This window comes from Alosa sapidissima, chromosome 20, assembly GCF_018492685.1.
Source record: "Alosa sapidissima isolate fAloSap1 chromosome 20, fAloSap1.pri, whole genome shotgun sequence".
NCBI lineage: Eukaryota > Metazoa > Chordata > Actinopteri > Clupeiformes > Clupeidae > Alosa > Alosa sapidissima.
In genome coordinates, this window is record NC_055976.1 from 21079884 (window position 1) to 21099156 (window position 19273).

General features: G+C 42.0%; 2 protein-coding genes across 4 annotated transcripts; both read right to left on the minus strand.

Moving 5' to 3' along the window:
• Positions 1-515: 515 nt before the first annotated feature.
• On the minus strand, positions 516-19042 carry LOC121693887 (caspase-3-like). 3 transcript variants are annotated; one of them, XM_042073607.1, is made up of 8 exons: positions 18936-19042; positions 18612-18661; positions 14833-14972; positions 14522-14650; positions 13491-13666; positions 12995-13112; positions 12366-12611; positions 516-756 (listed from the first exon to the last, which is right to left on the minus strand). In XM_042073607.1, exons 2-7 carry the CDS (start codon positions 18659-18661, stop codon positions 12385-12387), a joined length of 840 nt encoding a protein of 279 aa, XP_041929541.1. In that variant the 5' UTR covers positions 18936-19042; the 3' UTR covers positions 516-756; positions 12366-12384. The 3 variants fall into 3 exon arrangements, with proteins under 3 accessions (XP_041929541.1, XP_041929538.1, XP_041929539.1); XM_042073604.1 differs by lacking the exon at positions 516-756 and having other exon boundaries at positions 11733-12611; XM_042073605.1 differs by lacking the exons at positions 516-756; positions 18936-19042 and adding an exon at positions 18789-18863 and having other exon boundaries at positions 11733-12611.
• Positions 763-5724, minus strand: LOC121693888 (caspase-3-like). The gene is made up of 7 exons (XM_042073608.1): positions 5644-5724; positions 5319-5368; positions 4854-4993; positions 4543-4671; positions 2248-2423; positions 1736-1853; positions 763-996 (listed from the first exon to the last, which is right to left on the minus strand). Exons 2-7 carry the CDS (start codon positions 5366-5368, stop codon positions 770-772), a joined length of 840 nt encoding a protein of 279 aa, XP_041929542.1. The 5' UTR covers positions 5644-5724; the 3' UTR covers positions 763-769.
• Positions 19043-19273: the final 231 nt, after the last annotated feature.

Sequence of the window (19273 nt, forward strand, 5' to 3'; positions counted from 1 at the left end):
CAACATGTAGATCTGCACATAACTAACTAACTAACATATGGTCAGACAACAGTGCCATAACTAACACAATGAAAAACTAGATGTACCGCAGAGCGGTACAAAATATGACCACCGCCCAGTCCAGCACGTTTTCCACAAAAATAAGTCACGCTGAAAGGCATATATGATTCTAACTGTCTCACTGAATTGCATTATGCACACTCAATTCTCACTGGTATCTGCTAGACAACAAGTACCAAAACATGATTAGTTCATAGATTTCACATGTAATATACATTTTATACAACCCCACCCCCATCTTGCCTGTTCATAATTCTGAGAAATTCTTGAATTGTGTGCATGTGTGCGTGTACATGTTTATGTTTATGTGTGTGTGAGTGTGTGGGTGGGTGTGTGTGTGTGCATGTGTGTTTGCCTGTTTATGTGCCTGTGTGTGTGTGCATGTGCATGCATGCGTATATATGTCTACTGTGTGAGTATGTGTCATACGCGTCGCTGCGTGGCGGTCATAAAAACTGATAAACTCCCTGCTTGACTTATTTCAAGTATAGTCTTCCAATTCTTATTTTTATATCATTTCCAGCTGAATTGTCTAACTGTTTTGATTTGAAACAGTTGTATACCATTGTGCAACATTAATTCTTATATTCATTGTTTTAACAGTCATTGTTCATTTGTTTAACACCTGTATCCTGTGAACACATTCTTCAGCATGTCAATAAAGAGTAGCCCCATGGTAATCCCATGGTAATCTGCCTCGGTCACATCGCTAGGGGAAGTACAGTTCTTTGGTCAGCATGGACACAAGGCAAGGAATCTGTTTCTTGGCATTGTATTCCGGGAGATTGGAACATGACTCGAACTCCAGCGCCACTTTGTGGTTCACCCGTGTCATGACCTGCATGAGTTCCAGCTCTCGGCCAAACCTGGCAAGCATGTCACACACAGACTGAATGAACCATGACCCATTTGAGGTGTTTCTCCAGGAGTAATAGCCTGCCACACATATGAATGAGAACAAATTAATTACAGGAGAAATACAAACATACAGATGGAAATCCAGGGATATAGTTGATCTGACGATGTGTATGGATATGCTTGGTTGTATTGCAAAGAAAATGTATTTTTTGGTGCCTGTCCTTGTTGGACTTCCCAACTTTCCCAAGTGTCTGTTTCATTTCACTTACAGTAGTCACTCTGTATAAAATATCTGCCAACATCTGCCAACTTACTGAAAGTAAATAGGAGTATTGAATTTCTAAGTGTACCACAAAAGGCTGCTGAGCACCCAAATGTTGGCAACAATACAATCATGTAACAATTTGCGCAAATGCACATCAGAAAATCCCTAACTGAGACACTTTGTGTATCTGTACACTGCAGATATTCTGTATTTCTGAAATGACATGTAATCAGACATAAACTGGCACAAATCTAAGCAAGTATAGTGGCAGAAGGCCTGCTATGTGACAAGTGTTAAAATAAAAAGTGAAAATGAAATTGATTGGGCATGCATGCACTACTAAGCGGCAGGTACAGTATACATATACAAATATAATATACAAAAGTGAAAATTAAATTGAGCTAAAAAAGAAATTGCTTGAGTAAGCACTGGTGAGTGACAAGTGTTTGAAAAACTGAAAATTAAATTGTACTGAACAAGAAACTGATTGAGTAAGTGTTTTGAAAAAAAAGTAAAAATGAAACTTATAGGGCATGCACTGGCGTATCCTACCTGGTACAGTGGAGTATGCGTAGAGGAAGTCTGCCTCCACGGGTATCCTCTCTGTGGATCCTTCTTCGGCCACACTGTCTGTCTCAATGCCACTATCCAGGTCTGTGCCCCGACATGCCTGGGAAGTACAAAACAACAGTACTGCTGACCAAGGCTCTTCTTGATCTTGACACTTACAATTAGAGGAGAAACACAACTACAAACCTTTAATGTGATTTTACAGACGAAAACTCAGGGACAGAGTTGATCTGACAATCTGTATGGGTATAGTTGGCTATATTGTACTTAAAATTAAAAAAAAATTAGTACTTATCCTTATTGTATCTCATAATGTACTGCTGCTTTATCTATTATCCCTCATAAAAAAGAAATCTGCCAACTGACTGTATGTGCCTGAAGTTATCAGACATTTTTAAAGCTATTATATATTATTATCTATTAAGAGACCCAGCTCACGCTCAATTCCAGTACAGAACCTGAGAACTCTAAGCCCTGCTAATGGCCTGCTGTACCTGGATGAAGAAGAGCTTTGGCTTCCCAGCCAGCGAGCGGCACCGGTCTCCCCTGAAGAGGCTGGTGAGGTCCTTGAGGGGCACGGGGCCATCGGTCCCGTACAGCACCCCATCATCCCCATGGCTCAGCAGGACACACACAAGGGAGGCGGACTTGCTGTGGTCCTCCTGGGACACTGTCAGGGTCCAGATTTTGGAGTCAGCAATAATGACTAAAATAAGAAATCATTGAGGTGTGGGCTCTCCCGCCCTCTGACACACCTTATTGCAATTACTGAAAGTAAAATTAATAGTTTTAACTCAATACACTGTTAGGGTTCGGGTTCTTTTGTCAAATTCAGCAAATTGCTCTTAGCTGTTCTAGCTGTTTGTTCGAAGCATGCTAAAAGAAAAAGGGGGGGGGGACTCTGGTGTTCATATTAACACTGGCTAGGCATAATTCAACAAACGTAAAGGTTTAAATTAGCCTGGCGAGCCAGACCCACATTAAAATGTAGGGTCTGGGCACTTACCGTTCGCAGTGCTCAGTCCGAGGGGCGGGATAATCAGTTGAATTTTTAAATTCCCTCTGCACGCAATAGGACGCAATAGGATATTTGTTTTCAAGTAGCAGGGAATTCAAGCCAAACCGTTGCAACTCTGCCATCAATCATTATGTTATGCCCACCAAACGACTCTATACACGATTTCAATGCCTGATTAAGTTTCGATTTCTGGAGCTCACAAGCCAACGGAGAGTTGCTAGACTAGCCCTGGCAGCAAATGTAATTTGCTGCCGCTAGGGGCGCGTCTAGATTTCTAGGCTAAGTTTAAATAATTTAAGACAACCTTTCAGGTGCAAAGACTATAGGGCAGTTCAATTGATTGTTTAGCCAGCATCAAGGATTGTATTTTAAAACCTTCTTTCTTTAATTCTGAGGTAGGAACTAGGAGAACATAAGGAGGAAGGAGAAGAGGAAGAGGAGCATGATGAAGATCATGACGAAGAGGAGCATGATGATGAAGAGCAGGTTTTGCGTAGTATGACACAGCTGCTCATTTTAGGCATTCTAACACAATAATATATTTAAAGCTACAGAAGACAAAAAAAATAACAAAAAAAACAACTACATGCTATTCTGAAGAGTGCAGCACTATTACACGCACGGTGATCAGAATTCATAGCCATTTCTGTTTCATTATGCTCACTATAAACCTTAACCTCAGGTGTACATTAATAAGTCTTGAGTAAGTAAGCGGGTTTCATACCGAAAGCAGATTGAAAGATCATGCGCAATAGCAACCTCTGTACATCTACACAAGTTTACGCAACATCAAGGAGACATTGTAGGCTATAGCTTAAATTAGTTATTGACTAGAAGAGTAGTGAAGGTACGTGATACCTCATTACAAGGATACAAGGATACAAGGATACAAGGAAGTTTATTGTCACATGCATATAGTTACTGGAAGTAAGAAATGCAGTGGAATTATGTCTGGTGTCAGCCTATTTGTGCATTAATGGGGGGGGGGGTAAAAAGTGCAGTAGAAGAGGGGTTTAGTAGATTAAGTGGCAAGGGCTGCATAAAAAAGGTGGGGGAGGATTGGGATTGGGTGGGGGGCACCAACAAGGAGCACCCAAGAGCAACAGGGGCAAGGAAAAACTCCCTTACCAAGGAAGAAACCTTGGGCAGATCCACGGCTCAAGGGGCTAACCCAACTGCCAGGGGTCTTGGTGTGTGTGTTGGGGGGATGACAGGGGAGATGGGATAGTGTGCAGTGTATGTGGGGAGAGGGCAGTGTGCAATATGTGTGTTGGGGAAGCTTCCTCATGAGACAATGTGCTGTGTATTGGGGGGGGGGGGGGGGGGGGGCAGTGTGCTGTACAGTAAGTATGTTGGGGATGTGTGTTGGAGAAGCTTCCTGATGAAATAATGTGCTGTGTATGTGGGGGGGGGGGGGGGGGGGACAGGGACTTACTATTGCAAGCAGAGTACTGTATGTATGATGTATGTGAGTGATGACAGTGAAGATGTGTGTGTGGGCGGGAGGGGAGTGGCGCAGTGACTGTGTGTGTGTGTGTGTGTAGTGTGTAGGTGGGGGCAGTGTGCTGTAAGTATGTAGAGGATGTGTGTTGGAGAAGATCCTGAAGACAATGTGCTGTGTATGTAGGGGAGAGGGGGGGGGGGGGGCAGTGTGCAGCAAGTATGTAGAGGAGGCTTACTGTAGCAAGCAGTGTGCTGTATGTATGTGAAGTGATGACTTCAGATTAGATTTTCAGATTAGATAAACTCAGTGTTATGAAATAGAATTTACCATTGTATAATAATGTCTTGATGTCTCTTACGGAGAGGTCATTTTTGAAGATGACTTCATAGCCAAGCTGTTTAAAGACCTTCATCATATTTCCTGCATCCACATCAGTCCCATTCCGCATGTTCATGCCTTGTAAGGAAAGCAGATAAAATATGACTGTCAGTGGTAGCACAATAACAGAAAATATAAAAACAAATGTTGTAAATTTAATTGGTCAGATTTGTACGTTGTTGAATGGTAATTTAGGGCTAATCAAAATGCCGATTCACATCTGACTAACTGAATGTTTCAACCTATAAACAACATCTTACCCGTCTTTTTGTCAAAGTTCTTGTTGTTGATGATGACACACTGGCCCACGGACGGATAATTCATGTTGTAACGGTAGACATCAGCTGGAGGCTTAGCAGCAACCTGTGACTTCCCTGTAGGGCCTGAGGGCTTCCCTGGGCTACAAGATGGACAATGGAGTACAATGACATGACAGTAAAATGCATGAATATAGTGAAAAGTGAAATCAAATCAGGAGTTACAGGATGGAGAAGATTTAACCAAATATGGGTCACTCTGGGTAGACTTATCAGGCTTTACAAATAATATGACTCCATGCCATCCATCCACTGTCATTCTATTAAGCAATATGTTTTACGAGGAACTACAAGTAAATAAGACTAATTTCAGTCGAGTTATGATAGCCTACTCGTGAAATAAATCGCTAAGCATTGTCTCTTTCATAACATGTGCAATGAATCCATAACATATTTCTCTATTGATACCTTTGAGTTGACTTTGCGTCCACAGAATCACCGTCCACCGTGCCTGACATCTAGAAAGGACAAGTGATGTCAGTTCCATGTAATGCATTTCACGTCAACACTTTTAATACACCAATATTTAGTGGACAAAATACATGATTTCTTAACCCAAAAGTCACTCCCTAACCGTTCCAACCTCAAACTACAAGATGAAGAAACTAAACGTGGTTTTATACGGAATATCGATTCCACCTTCCAGTGTCAAAAGGAATTTCTGCTGCACTGTCCCTAGGGTTAGGATAGGATAGCCTAGGCCTACTTGTGAGCCCATCATAAATAAACAAACCTTAAATCACTGAAAAGTGGAGGAAAAGTAGTTGGAGTTGATTTCTTCACACCGACGAGGAAGTTATGACCGCCAGCAACATATAACTAATTGTTGTTGAACACGCCCACATTTTTTGACGTTTCGACTTCTCGGAAAAAGTAGACTAGCTGCTACTGTATCAGGCGCCCTGCGCCAGGTAGTCGTCTGTAACCTACAGAAGTTTACTCTCATGCAGGATTTAGACTAGGCTACTTATTCCTAGCCTATTTTCCATTAACCAAACCATGTTTGCATCTAACAGCGATTCAGTCAATGTTTAAAATTAGGCTAAGCAAAAGTTTGGTATGGCTGTAAAAATATTGGCATTTGTCTCTGTCCCCCAAAGCAAAATAAGCCAGCCTCTTTAAATCACTTGGTTTTCTTTATAGGTGTTTAAAGGAGAATTCCGGTGTGATATTGACCTAAAGTGTATCGAAACATGATACCGAGTGTGAACGTATGTCTCATAGCCCATCTCGGCTTGTCCCCTGCACTCCAAAATCTGGCGCTAGTTAGCCGATGCTACCAACATCTTTTTCAATAGTGGTGCTTCGGCATCGGGCTAGCCATGCAAATAAATCACTGTTTTACACCCATTTACGAGGCTCAATGTATCTCCACACTTCATTGGTAGACTTCCGAGGGCCCTGACATTTAAAACGAGACATTGAGAACTTTGAAAAAGCACTGGTAGTTTACTTACAAGACGATTTATACAGACAGTATCTTCACGAAGTTTAGCGTTTGCAGCCATCTTGAATTTAGTCACGATAAGTTGAGCAACGAGTAAGAATGAACAGCTATGATAAGGGATCAGATTCCAAAAATAATTCAGTGGAAATGCATGGATTCCAGTTGCTGCTACTGGAAGAAACTGGAATCCATGCATTTCCACTGAATTATTTTTGGAATCTGATCCCTTATCATACCTGTTCATTCTTACTCGTTGCTCGACTTATCGTGACTAAATTCAAGATGGCTGCAAACGTTAAACTTCGTGAAGATACTGTCTGTATAAATCGTCTTGTAAGTAAACTACCAGTGCTTTTTCAAAGTTCTCAATGTCTCGTTTTAAATGTCAGGGCCCTCGGAAGTCTACCAATGAAGTGTGGAGATACATTGAGCCTCTTAAATGGGTGTAAAACAGTGATTTATTTGCATGGCTAGCCCGATGCCGAAGCACCACTACTGAAAAAGTTGTTGGTAGCATCGGCTAACTAGCGCCAGATTTTGGAGTGCAGGGGACAAGTCGAGATGGGCTATGAGACATACGTTCACACTCGGTATCATGTTTCAATACACTTTAGGTCAATATCACACCGGAATTCTCCTTTAAGGGCCACCTTGACTTTAAAACGCCAAAAAGGAAACCATTTTATTTTACTGTTTGCTTTATGCCATATATTGCTCAATGTCAACGTCAAAAACTGTGTGACTGAGTTTGCTGCCCATAAAGTTAAAAGTTAAATTTCTTCTTGAGTGTCAGCTGATCAGCTTTAAACTGTCAGAAAGGCACATGGTCTTGTTAGGCACCACTACTGATCTGCTTTACCATGGCACCACTTGACCTAACAAACTGAAGTAGACCTAGCTCACATTTGATTAGGACTACAGTGACTGAATCAAACTGTAAAAAGGTCCTGATGCATTAATCTATTTAAGTCCATGTGTGCAGGAACAAGCAGTAGTGTGGGGTGTAGGCCTGTGTAGGCTACATTCCCACTTCAGCACTATGCTTCTACTACATTTAGGTCATTGCTCCACCAATGGTTTCATTTCCCATCAATTTAGTAAATGGATTTCAACCACATTGGCCCTATACAAGGTTTATGGAAAATACTCTACCCAAACTAAACAACCTAACACGTTTAAAACGTAATAGCAATATATATACAGGTGCTGGTAATTAGAATATCATAAAGAAGTTGATTTATTTCAGTAATTCCATTCAAAAAGTGAAACTTGTATAATTTATACATTCATTCCACACAGACTGATATATTTGAAGTGTTTATTTCTTTTAATTTTAATGATTATAACTGACAACTAATGAAAACCCCAAATTAATTTAGAATATTGTGAAAAGGTTCGATATTGAAGACACCTGGTGCCACACTCTAATCAGCTAATTAACTCAAAACACCTGCAAAGGCCTTTAAATGGTCTCTGTCTAGTTCTGCAGGCCATACAATCATGGGGAAGACTGCTGACTTGACAGGTCAAAAGATGACCATTAACACCTTGCACAAAGAGGGCAAGACACAAAAGGTCATTGCTAAAGAGACTGGCTGTTCACAGAGCTCTGCATCCAAGCACATTAACCCTTAAAGGAGTACCGTCACACTGGTGTGACAGGAATGTTTGAGAAATGAACGTTCTAAAGAATATCTGGGTTCATTGAATTCAACATAGAATTTTAGAAACTTCAATTGTTGCGGAACTTAGAACGTTCAAAAACCTACACCTTTAAGGGTTAATAGAGAGTCGAAGGGAAGGAAAAGAAGTGGTAGAAAAAAGTGGATAACAGCACCCTGGAGAGGATTGTGAAACAAAACCCGTTCAAAAATGTGGGAGAGATTCATAAAGAGTGGACTGCAGCTGGAGTCAGTGCTTCAAGAACCACCACGCACAGACGTATGCAAGACATGGGTTTCAGCTGTCGCATTCCTTGTGCCACTCTTGAACAAGAGACGGCGTCAAAAGCATCTCGTCTGGGCTAAAGACATAAAGGACTGGACGGCTGCTGAGTGGTCCAGTTATGTTCTCTGGTGAAAGTAAATTTTGCATTTCCTTTGGAAATCAAGGTCCCAGAGTCTGGAGGAAGAGAGGAGAGGCATAGAATCCACGTTGCTTTAAGTCCAGTGTAAAGTTTCCACAGTCGGTGATGGTTTGGGGTGCCATGTCATCTGCTGGTGTTGGTCCACTGTGTTTTCTGAGGTCCAAGGTCAATGCAGCTGTCTACCAGGAAGTTTTAGAGCACTTCATGCTTCCTGCTGCTGACCAACTTTATGGAGATGCAGATTTCCTTTCCAACAGGACTTGGTACCTGCACACAGTGCCAAAGCTTCCAGTACCTTAAGGACCAAAGTATCCCTGTTTTTAATTGGCCAGCAAACTGACCTGACCATAACTTCATATGGGATAGGCATTTTTAGGCTTTTCCCCCTTGAAATTGCACTGTGCCTACTTCAGAGGCCACTGTTCCCACCTAGTATGGCCTACCATCAAATGCTTGGTCTCTTTAAAAAGCTGAGACCTTGTAGTTTCTTAGGGAACAATCAGAATAGCTGTGGGAAGTACTGGTACAGAGGCTAGAATACTGTTTTATATTTCTGCCGGATAACAAATATCTCTAAACTGATCACATTTCAGCCCTCTAGGTCACTTGAAATTACTTAGAAACACAACTGAGCCCTAGCACCAGGTCTTGTGAAGCTGTGTGCAAAAGTAGATCAATATAGAATAAAAAAATGACTGCTTTGGACCATTATTTGCCAAGGTATGCTCATGCATTTTGTAAAATGCCCTATGGAAACTCCCCATAGGACTTTTGGGTTCCCAAAATGCATACTGACAATAAAAAGGTGGACTATTTAGATTGTATGTCAGGTGTTCTGATATAGACTAACTACACAAAATATGGAATAATGACAAAAATGTGTCTATTTTTGCATTTACTTGTTGGTTCATTCTATCTTATACACATTCATTGTTGGTTCACATCTGTACAACTAATGTTGGATAATACAACATGAAGATTCAATTTCTATGGATTCTTGTGAATATTTCAGTACCCAATATGTTGCATCTACTTATTGTGCTGCAGCTACACTGCAGCCAGAGGTCAGCGTAGCACCTCTGGCTGCAGTGAAACGAAAAAATTAACTCCATGATATGTCTCTTTACACTTATTTGTTACCGTTTCGTCGTGGCTTTTGCTGAGAAACAAATAGTTCGCAACACGCTGAACTTGAATCAAACATTCTTTAGAACACAGCTGATCAACCGTCTGCTTTCACTTTTGAATGAAGTTCCAAGCACAAACTCCGTTGCCATTGACAGCGGTCATTCTTGTTTTCAGAGGTCCTTTCCCAAGAAATAATGACCGCTAGAACTTTCGGAAATCCCATTCAAGTCAATGGAGCATTCTACTTGCATTGTGAAGAGCCGTATAATAAAACCAGTTATTATACGGCTCTTCACAATGCTAGTAGAACGCTCCATTGACTTGAATGGGATTTCCCAACGTTCTACGGTAAAATAAATTCGCTGCAAACATATAATTGCCGCTGTCAATGGCAACTGGTTTTGTGCTGCTGATCATATCACTCTGCAAGTATTCCGGTCACTTCTTGCATTGGAACTTCATTCAAATGTAAAAGACGGTTGATCAGCTGAGTACTAAAGAATGTTTGATTCAAGTTCAGCGTGTGTTGCGAACTAGGCCTATTTGTTTCTCAGCAAAAGCCATGACGAAACGGTAACAAATAAGTGTAAAGAGACATATCGTGGATAAAATAAGTCCCTTCAGGGCGAAACAAGACCCCTCCGCTGGCGCGTCGGGGTCCGGTTTGCCCTGTCGGGACTTATTTTCCCCATAATGACCGGCGTTCTATACATTATCCCTTACTTATTATACGGCTCTTCACAATGCAAGTAGAATGCTCCATTGACTTGAATGGGATTTCCGAAAGTTCTAGCGGTCATTATTTCTTGGGAAAGGACCTCTGAAAACAAGAATGACCGCTGTCAATGGCAACTGAGTTTGTGCTTGGAACTTCATTCAAAAGTGAAAGCAGACGGTTGATCAACTGTGTTCTAAAGAATGTTTGAATCAAGTTCAGCGTGTGTTGCGAACTATTTGTTTCTCAGCAAAAGCCACGACGAAACGGTAACAAATAAATGTAAAGAGACATATCATGGAGTTTATTTTTTCGTTTTGGCAAGTAGCCGTATAATAAGCGGGATAATGTATAGAACGCCGGTCATCATGGGAAAATAAGTCCCTTCAGGGCGAAACAAGACCCCTCCGCTGGCGCGTCGGGATCCGGTTCGCCCTGTCGGGACTTATTTTCCCCATAATGACCGGCGTTCTAGGCTATACATTATCCCTTACTTAATCAATGTATCAGAGATATTGCTTATTATACATTGTTGAAGACAACTGGATGTGAATATCTATTTTTTCCTCTAATTTTCTCTTCCTACTCAAAACATTTGGGGGCCGCATGAATCCTGCCTTATGTTTGACACCCCTGTATTAAAAGGTCTACAACTTAAAATGTGTGTGGTTATGGTTATGGTTTACTTGTTCAATAAGTAAGGGTTGAGATTATAATTTTAAAAATATCTTCAAACCTACAATATATCACAATTTTTCCTCACCACACATAAGTCTGCTTACAAGGAAGGAATATTACCTTGAAAGTTGTACAACTGAAATACGGTGTCACTGGACTAATACATACAAATAAACACATTCCTCTTTACAATCATGCTCCCAACGAAGATTAACCTGCAGAATAGGCTACATGTATGAACTTCATACATCCAAAAAAGTGCACTATGAAAACTTGCATGCTTTCTATTTCAAGGTCACCATCCCTGTGAGAGCACTGGAAAGGTTAGAGACCAAATGCACCATGGGTATTTTCAGGAATGCTATGGCATGGCAATGATGCAGTTCTTTAATCACAACTAGACACAAATCAGTAAACAACCAATTGTAACCATCAAGTAAGTATATATACTCTATTGATCCCGTGAGGGAAATTTGGTCTCTGCATTTATCCCAATCCGTGAATTAGTGAAACACACTCAGCACACAGTGAGGTGAAGCACACACTATTCCCGGCGCAGTGAGCTGCCTGCAACAACAGCGGCGCTCGGGGAGCAGTGAGGGGTTAGGTGCCTTGCTCAAGGGCACTTCAGCCGTGCCTACTGGTCGGGGTTCGATCCGGCAACCCTCTGGTTACAAGTCCGAAGCGCTAACCAGTAGGCCGCGGCTGCCCCCAAGTACAGTAGTCCACAGCTTGTCTATTAGCAATTTTAATAAAACTGTCACAAAATTATGTTCAAAATGAAATTGTTCATTTTTAATGGAACTTGGCACATTCCCAGTTTGTAGTAGTCAACTGAAAGTACACATTCATTTCTGTTTAGTGTTTGTGTGCAAGATGAGTATAACCAGTTATGTTGGTGTCAGTTTGGTCCCTTTTACAGCTTGTCTTTCCCCTGCAGCTCTGCCCTGCACTGTGTTATCTTACAGAGCACACCATGCTGCTCCGCCCACTGATGTCAAGATATGTCACCCCTGAATATTATATCATTCATTCCACCCATAAATAACAAATAGCTAATGCCAACATGTAGAGATCTGCACATAACTAAAATATGGTCACAACAGTGCCATAACTAACACAATTAAAAAACTGATAAACTCCCTGCTTGACTTAATTCAAGTATAGTCTTCCAATTCTTATTTTTATATCATTTCCAGCTGAATTGTCTAACTGTTCTGAATTGAAACAGTTGTATACCATTGCGCAAAATTAATTATTTAAATTGTTTTTAATTATTTAAAAAATCATTGTGACCTGTATCCTGTGGGCACTAAAGCAAGCATTACTCAGCATGTCAGTAAACATTTCTTCCACTATGTGGTCCACTATGTCATGCAGCCAAGTCCCATGGTAATCTGCCTAATCTTTGGTCACATCGCTAGGGGAAGTACAGTTCTTTGGTCAGCATGGACACAATGCAAGGAATCTGTTTCTTGGCATTGTATCCCGGGAGATTGGAACATGACTCGAACTCCAGCGCCACCTTGCGGTTCACCCGTGTCAAGACCTGCATGAGTTCCAGCTCTCGGCCAAATCTGGCCAGCATGTCACACACAGACTGAATGAACCATGAGCCATTTGAGGTGTTTCTCCAGGAGTAATAGCCTGCCAAAATTATGAATGAGAACAAATTAATTACAGGAGAAATACAAACATACAGATGGAAATCCAGGGATATAGTTGATCTGACGATGTGTATGTGTTTCCCAAGTGTCTTTTTTATTTCACTTAGTCACTCTGTATAAAATATCTGCCAACTGACAAAGTAAATAGGAGTATTGAATTTCTAAGTGTACCACAAAAGGCTGCTGAGCACCCAAATGTTGGCAAAAATACACTTTGAGTAAATTGCTTGAGTAAGCACTGGCAAGTAAGTGTTTAAAAAACTGAAAATGAAATTGTACTGAACAAGAAACTGATTAAGCAAGCACTGTGAAATTGGAAGTGTGAGTAAAAATGAAACTGATGCATGCACTGGCATATCCTACCGGGTGCAGTGGAGTATGCATAGAGGAAGTCTGCCTCCACTGGTATCCTCTCTGTGGATCCTTCTTCGGCCACACTGTCTGTCTCAATGCCACTATCCAGGTCTGTGCCCCGACATGCCTGGGAAGTAAAAAACAACAGCACTGCTGACCAAGGTTCTTCTTGACACTTACAATTAGAGGAGAAACACAACTACAAACATTTAATGTGATTTTACAGACGAAAACCCAGGGACAGAGTTGATCTGACAATCTGTATGGGTATAGTCGGCTGTATTGTACTTAAAATTAAAAATGTTGGTACTTATCCTTGTTGTATCTCATAATGTACTGCGGATTTATCCATTGTCCCTCATAAAAAAAGCTGCCAACTGACTGTATGACTATATTTTCAAAGCTAATGTATATGATCTATTTCTAATTCTTCAAGAGACCCAGCTCATGCTCAATTCCAGTACAGAACCTGAGAACTCTAAGCCCTGCTAATGGCCTGCTGTACCTGGATGAAGAAGAGCTTTGGCTTCCCAGCCAGTGAGCGGCACCGGTCTCCCCTGAAGAGGCTGGTGAGGTCCTTGAGGGGCACGGGGCCATCGGTCCCGTACAGCACCCCATCATCCCCATGGCTCAGCAGGACACACACAAGGGAGGCGGACTTGCTGTGGTCCTCCTGGGACACTGTCAGGGTCCAGATTTTGGAGTCAGCAATAATGACTACAACAAGAAATCATTGAGGTGTGGGCTCTCCCGCCCTCTGACACACCTTATTGCAATTACTGAAAGTAAAATTAGCAATTTTAACTAAATACACTGTTAGGGTTCGGGTTCTTTTGTCAAATTCAGCAAATTGCTCTTAGCTGTTCTAGTTTGTTCGGTGCATGCTAAAAGAAAAAAATAATATATATATATATATATATAAAAAATAATTTAAGACAACCTTTCAGGTGCAAAGACTATAGGGCAGTTCAATTGTTTGTTTAGCCAGCATCAAGGATTGTATTTTAAAACCTTCTTTCTTTAATTCTGAGGTAGGAACTAGGAGAACATAAGGAGGAAGGAGAAGAGGAAGAGGAGCATGATGAAGATCATGACGAAGAGGAGCATGATGATGAAGAGCAGGTTTTGCGTAGTATGACACAGCTGAACTCATTTTAGGCATTCTAACACAATAATAATATTATCTTTAAAGCTACAGAAGACAAAAAACAACCACATGCTATTCTGAAAAGTGCAGCACTATTGCACGCACGGTGAATTCATAGCCGTTTCTGTTTCATTATGCTCACTACAAACCTTAACCTCAGGTGTACATTAATAAGTCTTGAGTAAGTAAGCGAGTTTCATACCGAAAGCAGATTGAAAGATCACATGCGTAATAGCAACCTTTGTACATCTACACAAGTTTACGCAACATCAAGGAGACATTGTAGGCTATAGCTTAAATTAGTTATTGACTAGAAGAGTAGTGAAGGTACGTGATACCTCATTAGATTTTCAGATTAGATAAACTCAGTGTTATGAAATAGAATTTACCATTGTATAATAATGTCTTGATGTCTCTTACGGAGAGGTCATTTTTGAAGATGACTTCATAGCCAAGCTGTTTAAAGACCTTCATCATATTTCCTGCATCCACATCAGTCCCATTCCGCATGTTCATGCCTTGTAAGGAAAGCAGATAAAATATGACTGTCAGTGGTAGCACAATAACAGAAAATATAAAAACAAATGTTGTAAATTTAATTGGTCAGATTTGTACGTTGTTGAATGGTAATTTAGGGCTAATCAAAATGCCGATTCACATCTGACTAACTGAATGTTTCAACTTATAAACAACATCTTACCCGTCTTTTTGTCAAAGTTCTTGTTGTTGATGATGACACACTGGCCCATGGACGGGTAATTCATGTTGTAACGGTAGACATCAGCTGGAGGCTTAGCAGCAACCTGTGACTTCCCTGTAGGGCCTGAGGGCTTCCCTGGGCTACAAGATGGACAATGGAGTACAATGACATGACAGTAAAATGCATGAATATAGTGAAAAGTGAAATCAAATCAGGAGTTACAGGATGGAGAAGATTTAACCAAATATGGGTCACTGTGGGTGGACTTAATTTACAGTTGTGTGCAGAATAATAGCAGTGTGTTTTAGAAATTTGAATAAAGCTCAACATCCTTAGAATAGTTGTTAATTCCATAATATCAATGCATTGGGAACACGGCACATTCAAATTCAAAATCAAAACATGACCAAAATTGATCAAGCTTGTGTTACTGTCTTCAGTGTACTGTGGCTTGAATTCAATGCATGTGGGTTGTTGGACAAACTGTCTGCGGCCCCCATGCACTGAATTCAAGCCACAGTACACTGTGAAGACAGTAAAGCATGGTGGTGCATAATTCATGTTACGGGGATGTTTCTCATATTGTGGTGTTGGACCTATTTATCGCACCCCAGAGGTCATGGATCATTTTCAATACATCAAAATATTTGAAGAGGTCATGTTGTATTATGTTGAAGAGGAAATGCCTTTGAAATGGGTGTTTCAACAAGACAATGACCCAAAACACACCAGTAAGCGAGCAAAGTCTTGGTTCCAGACTAACAAGATTGACGTTATGGATCTTGGCCAGCCCGATCCCCAGACCTCAATCCTATAGAAAAGCTGTGGGGTGACATCAGAAATGCTGTTTCTGAGGCAAAACCCAGAAATGCAGAGGAATTGTGGAATGTAGTTCAATCGTCCTGGGCTGGAATACCTGTTCACAGCTGCCAGTAGTTGGTCGACTCCATGCAACACAGATGTGATAAGTGAGTGAAAGCTATGTTTTGATTTGAAATTGAATGTGCAGTGTTCCCAATGCATTGATATTATGGAATTAACAGCTATTATAAGGATTTTGAACTTTATTCATTTTTTTTTTTAAATTATGCACACATCTGATTATATGCACTGATTATATGCACTTTGTGCATTGATGATGTGACCCACACAAAAGACATCATCACTCGGGCTAACTGGAAGCCATGGCTGACAGGGGATGTCCTCAGGCTGCTGAGGGCCAGAGACAAAGCCTACAGAGCTGGGGATGAAGCTGGCATGAGAACAGCGAGAGCCAACCTGTCCCGTGGCATCAAGGAAGCAAAAAAGGAATACACTCACAAGATAACCACCCACTTCAAAGACAGCAGGAACGCACAAAGCCTATGGCAGGGCATTCAGGCCCTCACGGACTACAAGCCCGCGCCACAGAGCTGTGAGAGCAACATCCCTCTGCTCAACAACCTGAACCGCTTCTTTGCTCGCTTTGAAGCACAAAACAGCACCTGCCCACAGAAGACCCATCCCCCTCTACATGAGCAGCCCCTGTGCCTCTCTGCCGACAGCGTGAAGAGGACACTTGCTGCTATCAACACCCGTAAGGCAACAGGTCCAGACAACATTCCAGGTCGTGCGCTGAAGGACTGCGCAGGGGAGCTTAAGGATGTCTTCACAGACATCTTTAACACTTCCCTGAAGCAAGCCATCGTCCCATCATGTTTCAAAGCTGCCACCATCATACCTGTGCCGAAGAAAACTGCTCCATCCTGCTTCAATGACTACCGCCCTGTGGCACTGACACCCATCATCATGAAGTGCTTTGAGCGGCTTGTCATGTCACATATCAAATCCATTCTCCCCCCCACCCTGGACCCCTTCCAGTTTGCATACCGAGCCAAGCGGTCTACAGAGGATGCAATCTGCTCTGCCCTCCACCCAGCCCTCACCCACCTGGAAAAAAGAGACTCATATGTGAGATTGCTGTTTATAGACTTCAGTTCTGCATTCAACACCATAATACCACAACAACTCATCAGCAAACTTGACAAACTGGGACTCAGTACCTACCTCTGCAACTGGCTACTGGACTTCCTCTGTCAGAGGCCTCAAGTAGTACGTGTTGGCAACAATACCTCAAGCAGCATCACACTGAGCACAGGGGCCCCCCAAGGCTGTGTGCTCAGTCCGCTGCTCTTCACCCTGCTGACGCATGACTGCACTGCAACCTACAGCAACAATCACATAGTGAAATTTGCTGACGACACAACTCTGGTGGGTCTCATCACCAAGGGCGACGAGACCCAATACAGGTTGGAGGTCGACCATCTGACCACGTGGTGCAGGGACAACAACCTCCTGCTGAACGTCAGCAAGACCAAAGAGATTGTTGTTGACTTCCGGAGAGGTCACACCCAACACCTGCCACTGACCATTGACGGTGCTGTGGTGGAGAGAGCGAGCAGCACCAAATTCCTGGGGGTGCACATCAGCGAAGACCTCTCCTGGACCACCAACACTGCATCACTGGCGAAGAGAGCTCAGCGCCGCCTGTACTTCCTGCGGAAACTCAGGCGAGCAAGTGCTCCACCAGCCATCATGACCACATTCTACCGAGGCACCATTGAGAGCATCCTCTCCAGCTGTATCGCTGTGTGGGGCGGAAGCTGCACTGAATACAACAGGAAAGCCCTGCAGCGCATAGTGAACACAGCTGGAAGGATTATTGGTGCTTCACTCCCCTCCCTGAAGGACATTTACACCACCCACCTCACCCGCAAGGCGACCAAAATTGTGAGTGATGCAAGTCACCCCGCTCACAATCTGTTCGATCTACTGCCCTCTGGGAAGAGGTACAGAAGCCTGCGCTCCCGCACTACCAGACTCACCAACAGCTTCATACACCAAGCTGTAAGGATGCTGAACTCTCTCCCTCCTCTCCCCCCTCCACCCTCAGCTACATAACATCCTGGACATTGGACCCACAATGGCCGCGTGCACTACTCCACTTGCACACTTGCACACTTGTACACTTTACAACTTGTTGTTGTTGTCACTGAAAACACAACACATCTGCTGCTCTTACATAACTTGCACCACTATGTCACTTTCTTTCTTACTTAGGTCAAACAGAACTACACAAGCCTTTTATTGGCCTGACTTTGCACTAGTATTTTATTGACTGTCTATGCACAATTTCAACCAAATTTTGCTGCTCTTATTTTTTTTATTATTATATGTGCCCTCTTATTTACTTACTTTTTTGTTTACTTGAATGTTATGTTTGTCTGTGGACTTAAATTGGTAAAATATGTCTTGTCTTCACCGTGGGATAGTGAGAAACGTAATTTCGATCTCTTTGTATGTCTGGAACATGTGAAGAAATTGACAATAAAGCTGACTTTGACTTTGATGCACATACTTCAGGCTTCCTTTAAAACTAATATGACTCCATGCAATCCACTGTCATTCAAACTTGGACGGCATGCCAGCCAAAGATTGCTTTTGAGTCAGTCACATTTCAAAGTAGGTTACTACAAGTTCATGCTTGCTGGCGCGTGAATAAAAAAAACCCGATAATGACCTGCCCCACGCAAGAGTATAAGCCTCAAATATGAGTTTTGACAACAAAACATTACTGTTTTTGCGGTCATTTGATTACCACATCTGTTTACTTCACTGAGACATAAAAGTAAATAAGATTAATTTCGGTCGAGTTAATCATGATAGCCTACTCGTGAAATAAATCGCAAAGCATTGTCTCTTTCATAAGTCGGTGTGCAATGGATTCATAACTTCTCTACCTTTGAATTGACTTGGCGTCCACAGAATCACCGTCCACCGTGCCTGACATCTACAAAGGACAAATGTGATGTCAATTCCACATAATGCATTTCACGTCAACACTTTTAATACACCAATATTTAGTGGACAAAATACATGATTTCTTATCCCGAAAGTTACTCCCTAATATTTCCAACCTCAAAACACAAGATGAAACTTAACACGTGTTTTTATACGGAATATCCATTTCAACTTCCAGTGTCATAAGGAATTTCTGCTGCACTGTCCTTAGGGTTAGGCTAGCTTACTTGTGAGTCCATCATAAATAAACAGAAACAACTTACCTTGAATCACTGAAAAGTGGAGGAAAAGTAGGCTAGTTGGAGTTGGTTTCTTCACACTGACGAGGAAGTGTTTGAACACGCCCACAATTTTGACGTTTCCACTTCTTGGGAAAAGTAGGCTACCGTAGGTTTCCCAACAACTGTCAGGCGCCCACATGGTCGGCCGTAACCTGACTGTAACCTACAGAAGTTCACTCTCATGCAGGATTTACTCATTCCTAGCCTATTTTCCATTAACCAAACCATATTTGCATCTAACAGCGATTCAGTCAATGCAAAGTTTGGTATGGCTGTAAAAAGATTGGCCTTCAGTCCCCCAAAGCAAACTAAGCCAGCCT

What these genes read in the sequence shown, in the direction of transcription:
- LOC121693887 (XM_042073607.1), bottom strand. Translation starts at nt 18,661, where the DNA reads ATGTCAGGCACGGTGGACGGTGATTCTGTGGACGCCAAGTCAATTCAA. An exon ending in GAACTTTGACAAAAAGACGG is followed by an intron (nt 14,651 to 14,832) that starts GTAAGATGTTGT and finishes TTTCCTTACAAG; the next exon opens with GCATGAACATGCGGAATGGG. An exon ending in CAAGACATTATTATACAATG is followed by an intron (nt 13,667 to 14,521) that starts GTAAATTCTATT and finishes GGACCCTGACAG; the next exon opens with TGTCCCAGGAGGACCACAGC.
- LOC121693888 (XM_042073608.1), bottom strand. Translation starts at nt 5,368, where the DNA reads ATGTCAGGCACGGTGGACGGTGATTCTGTGGACGCAAAGTCAACTCAA. An exon ending in CAAAGCTCTTCTTCATCCAG is followed by an intron (nt 1,854 to 2,247) that starts GTACAGCAGGCC and finishes TGTACTTCCCAG; the next exon opens with GCATGTCGGGGCACAGACCT. An exon ending in CGCATACTCCACTGTACCAG is followed by an intron (nt 997 to 1,735) that starts GTAGGATACGCC and finishes TATGTGTGGCAG; the next exon opens with GCTATTACTCCTGGAGAAAC.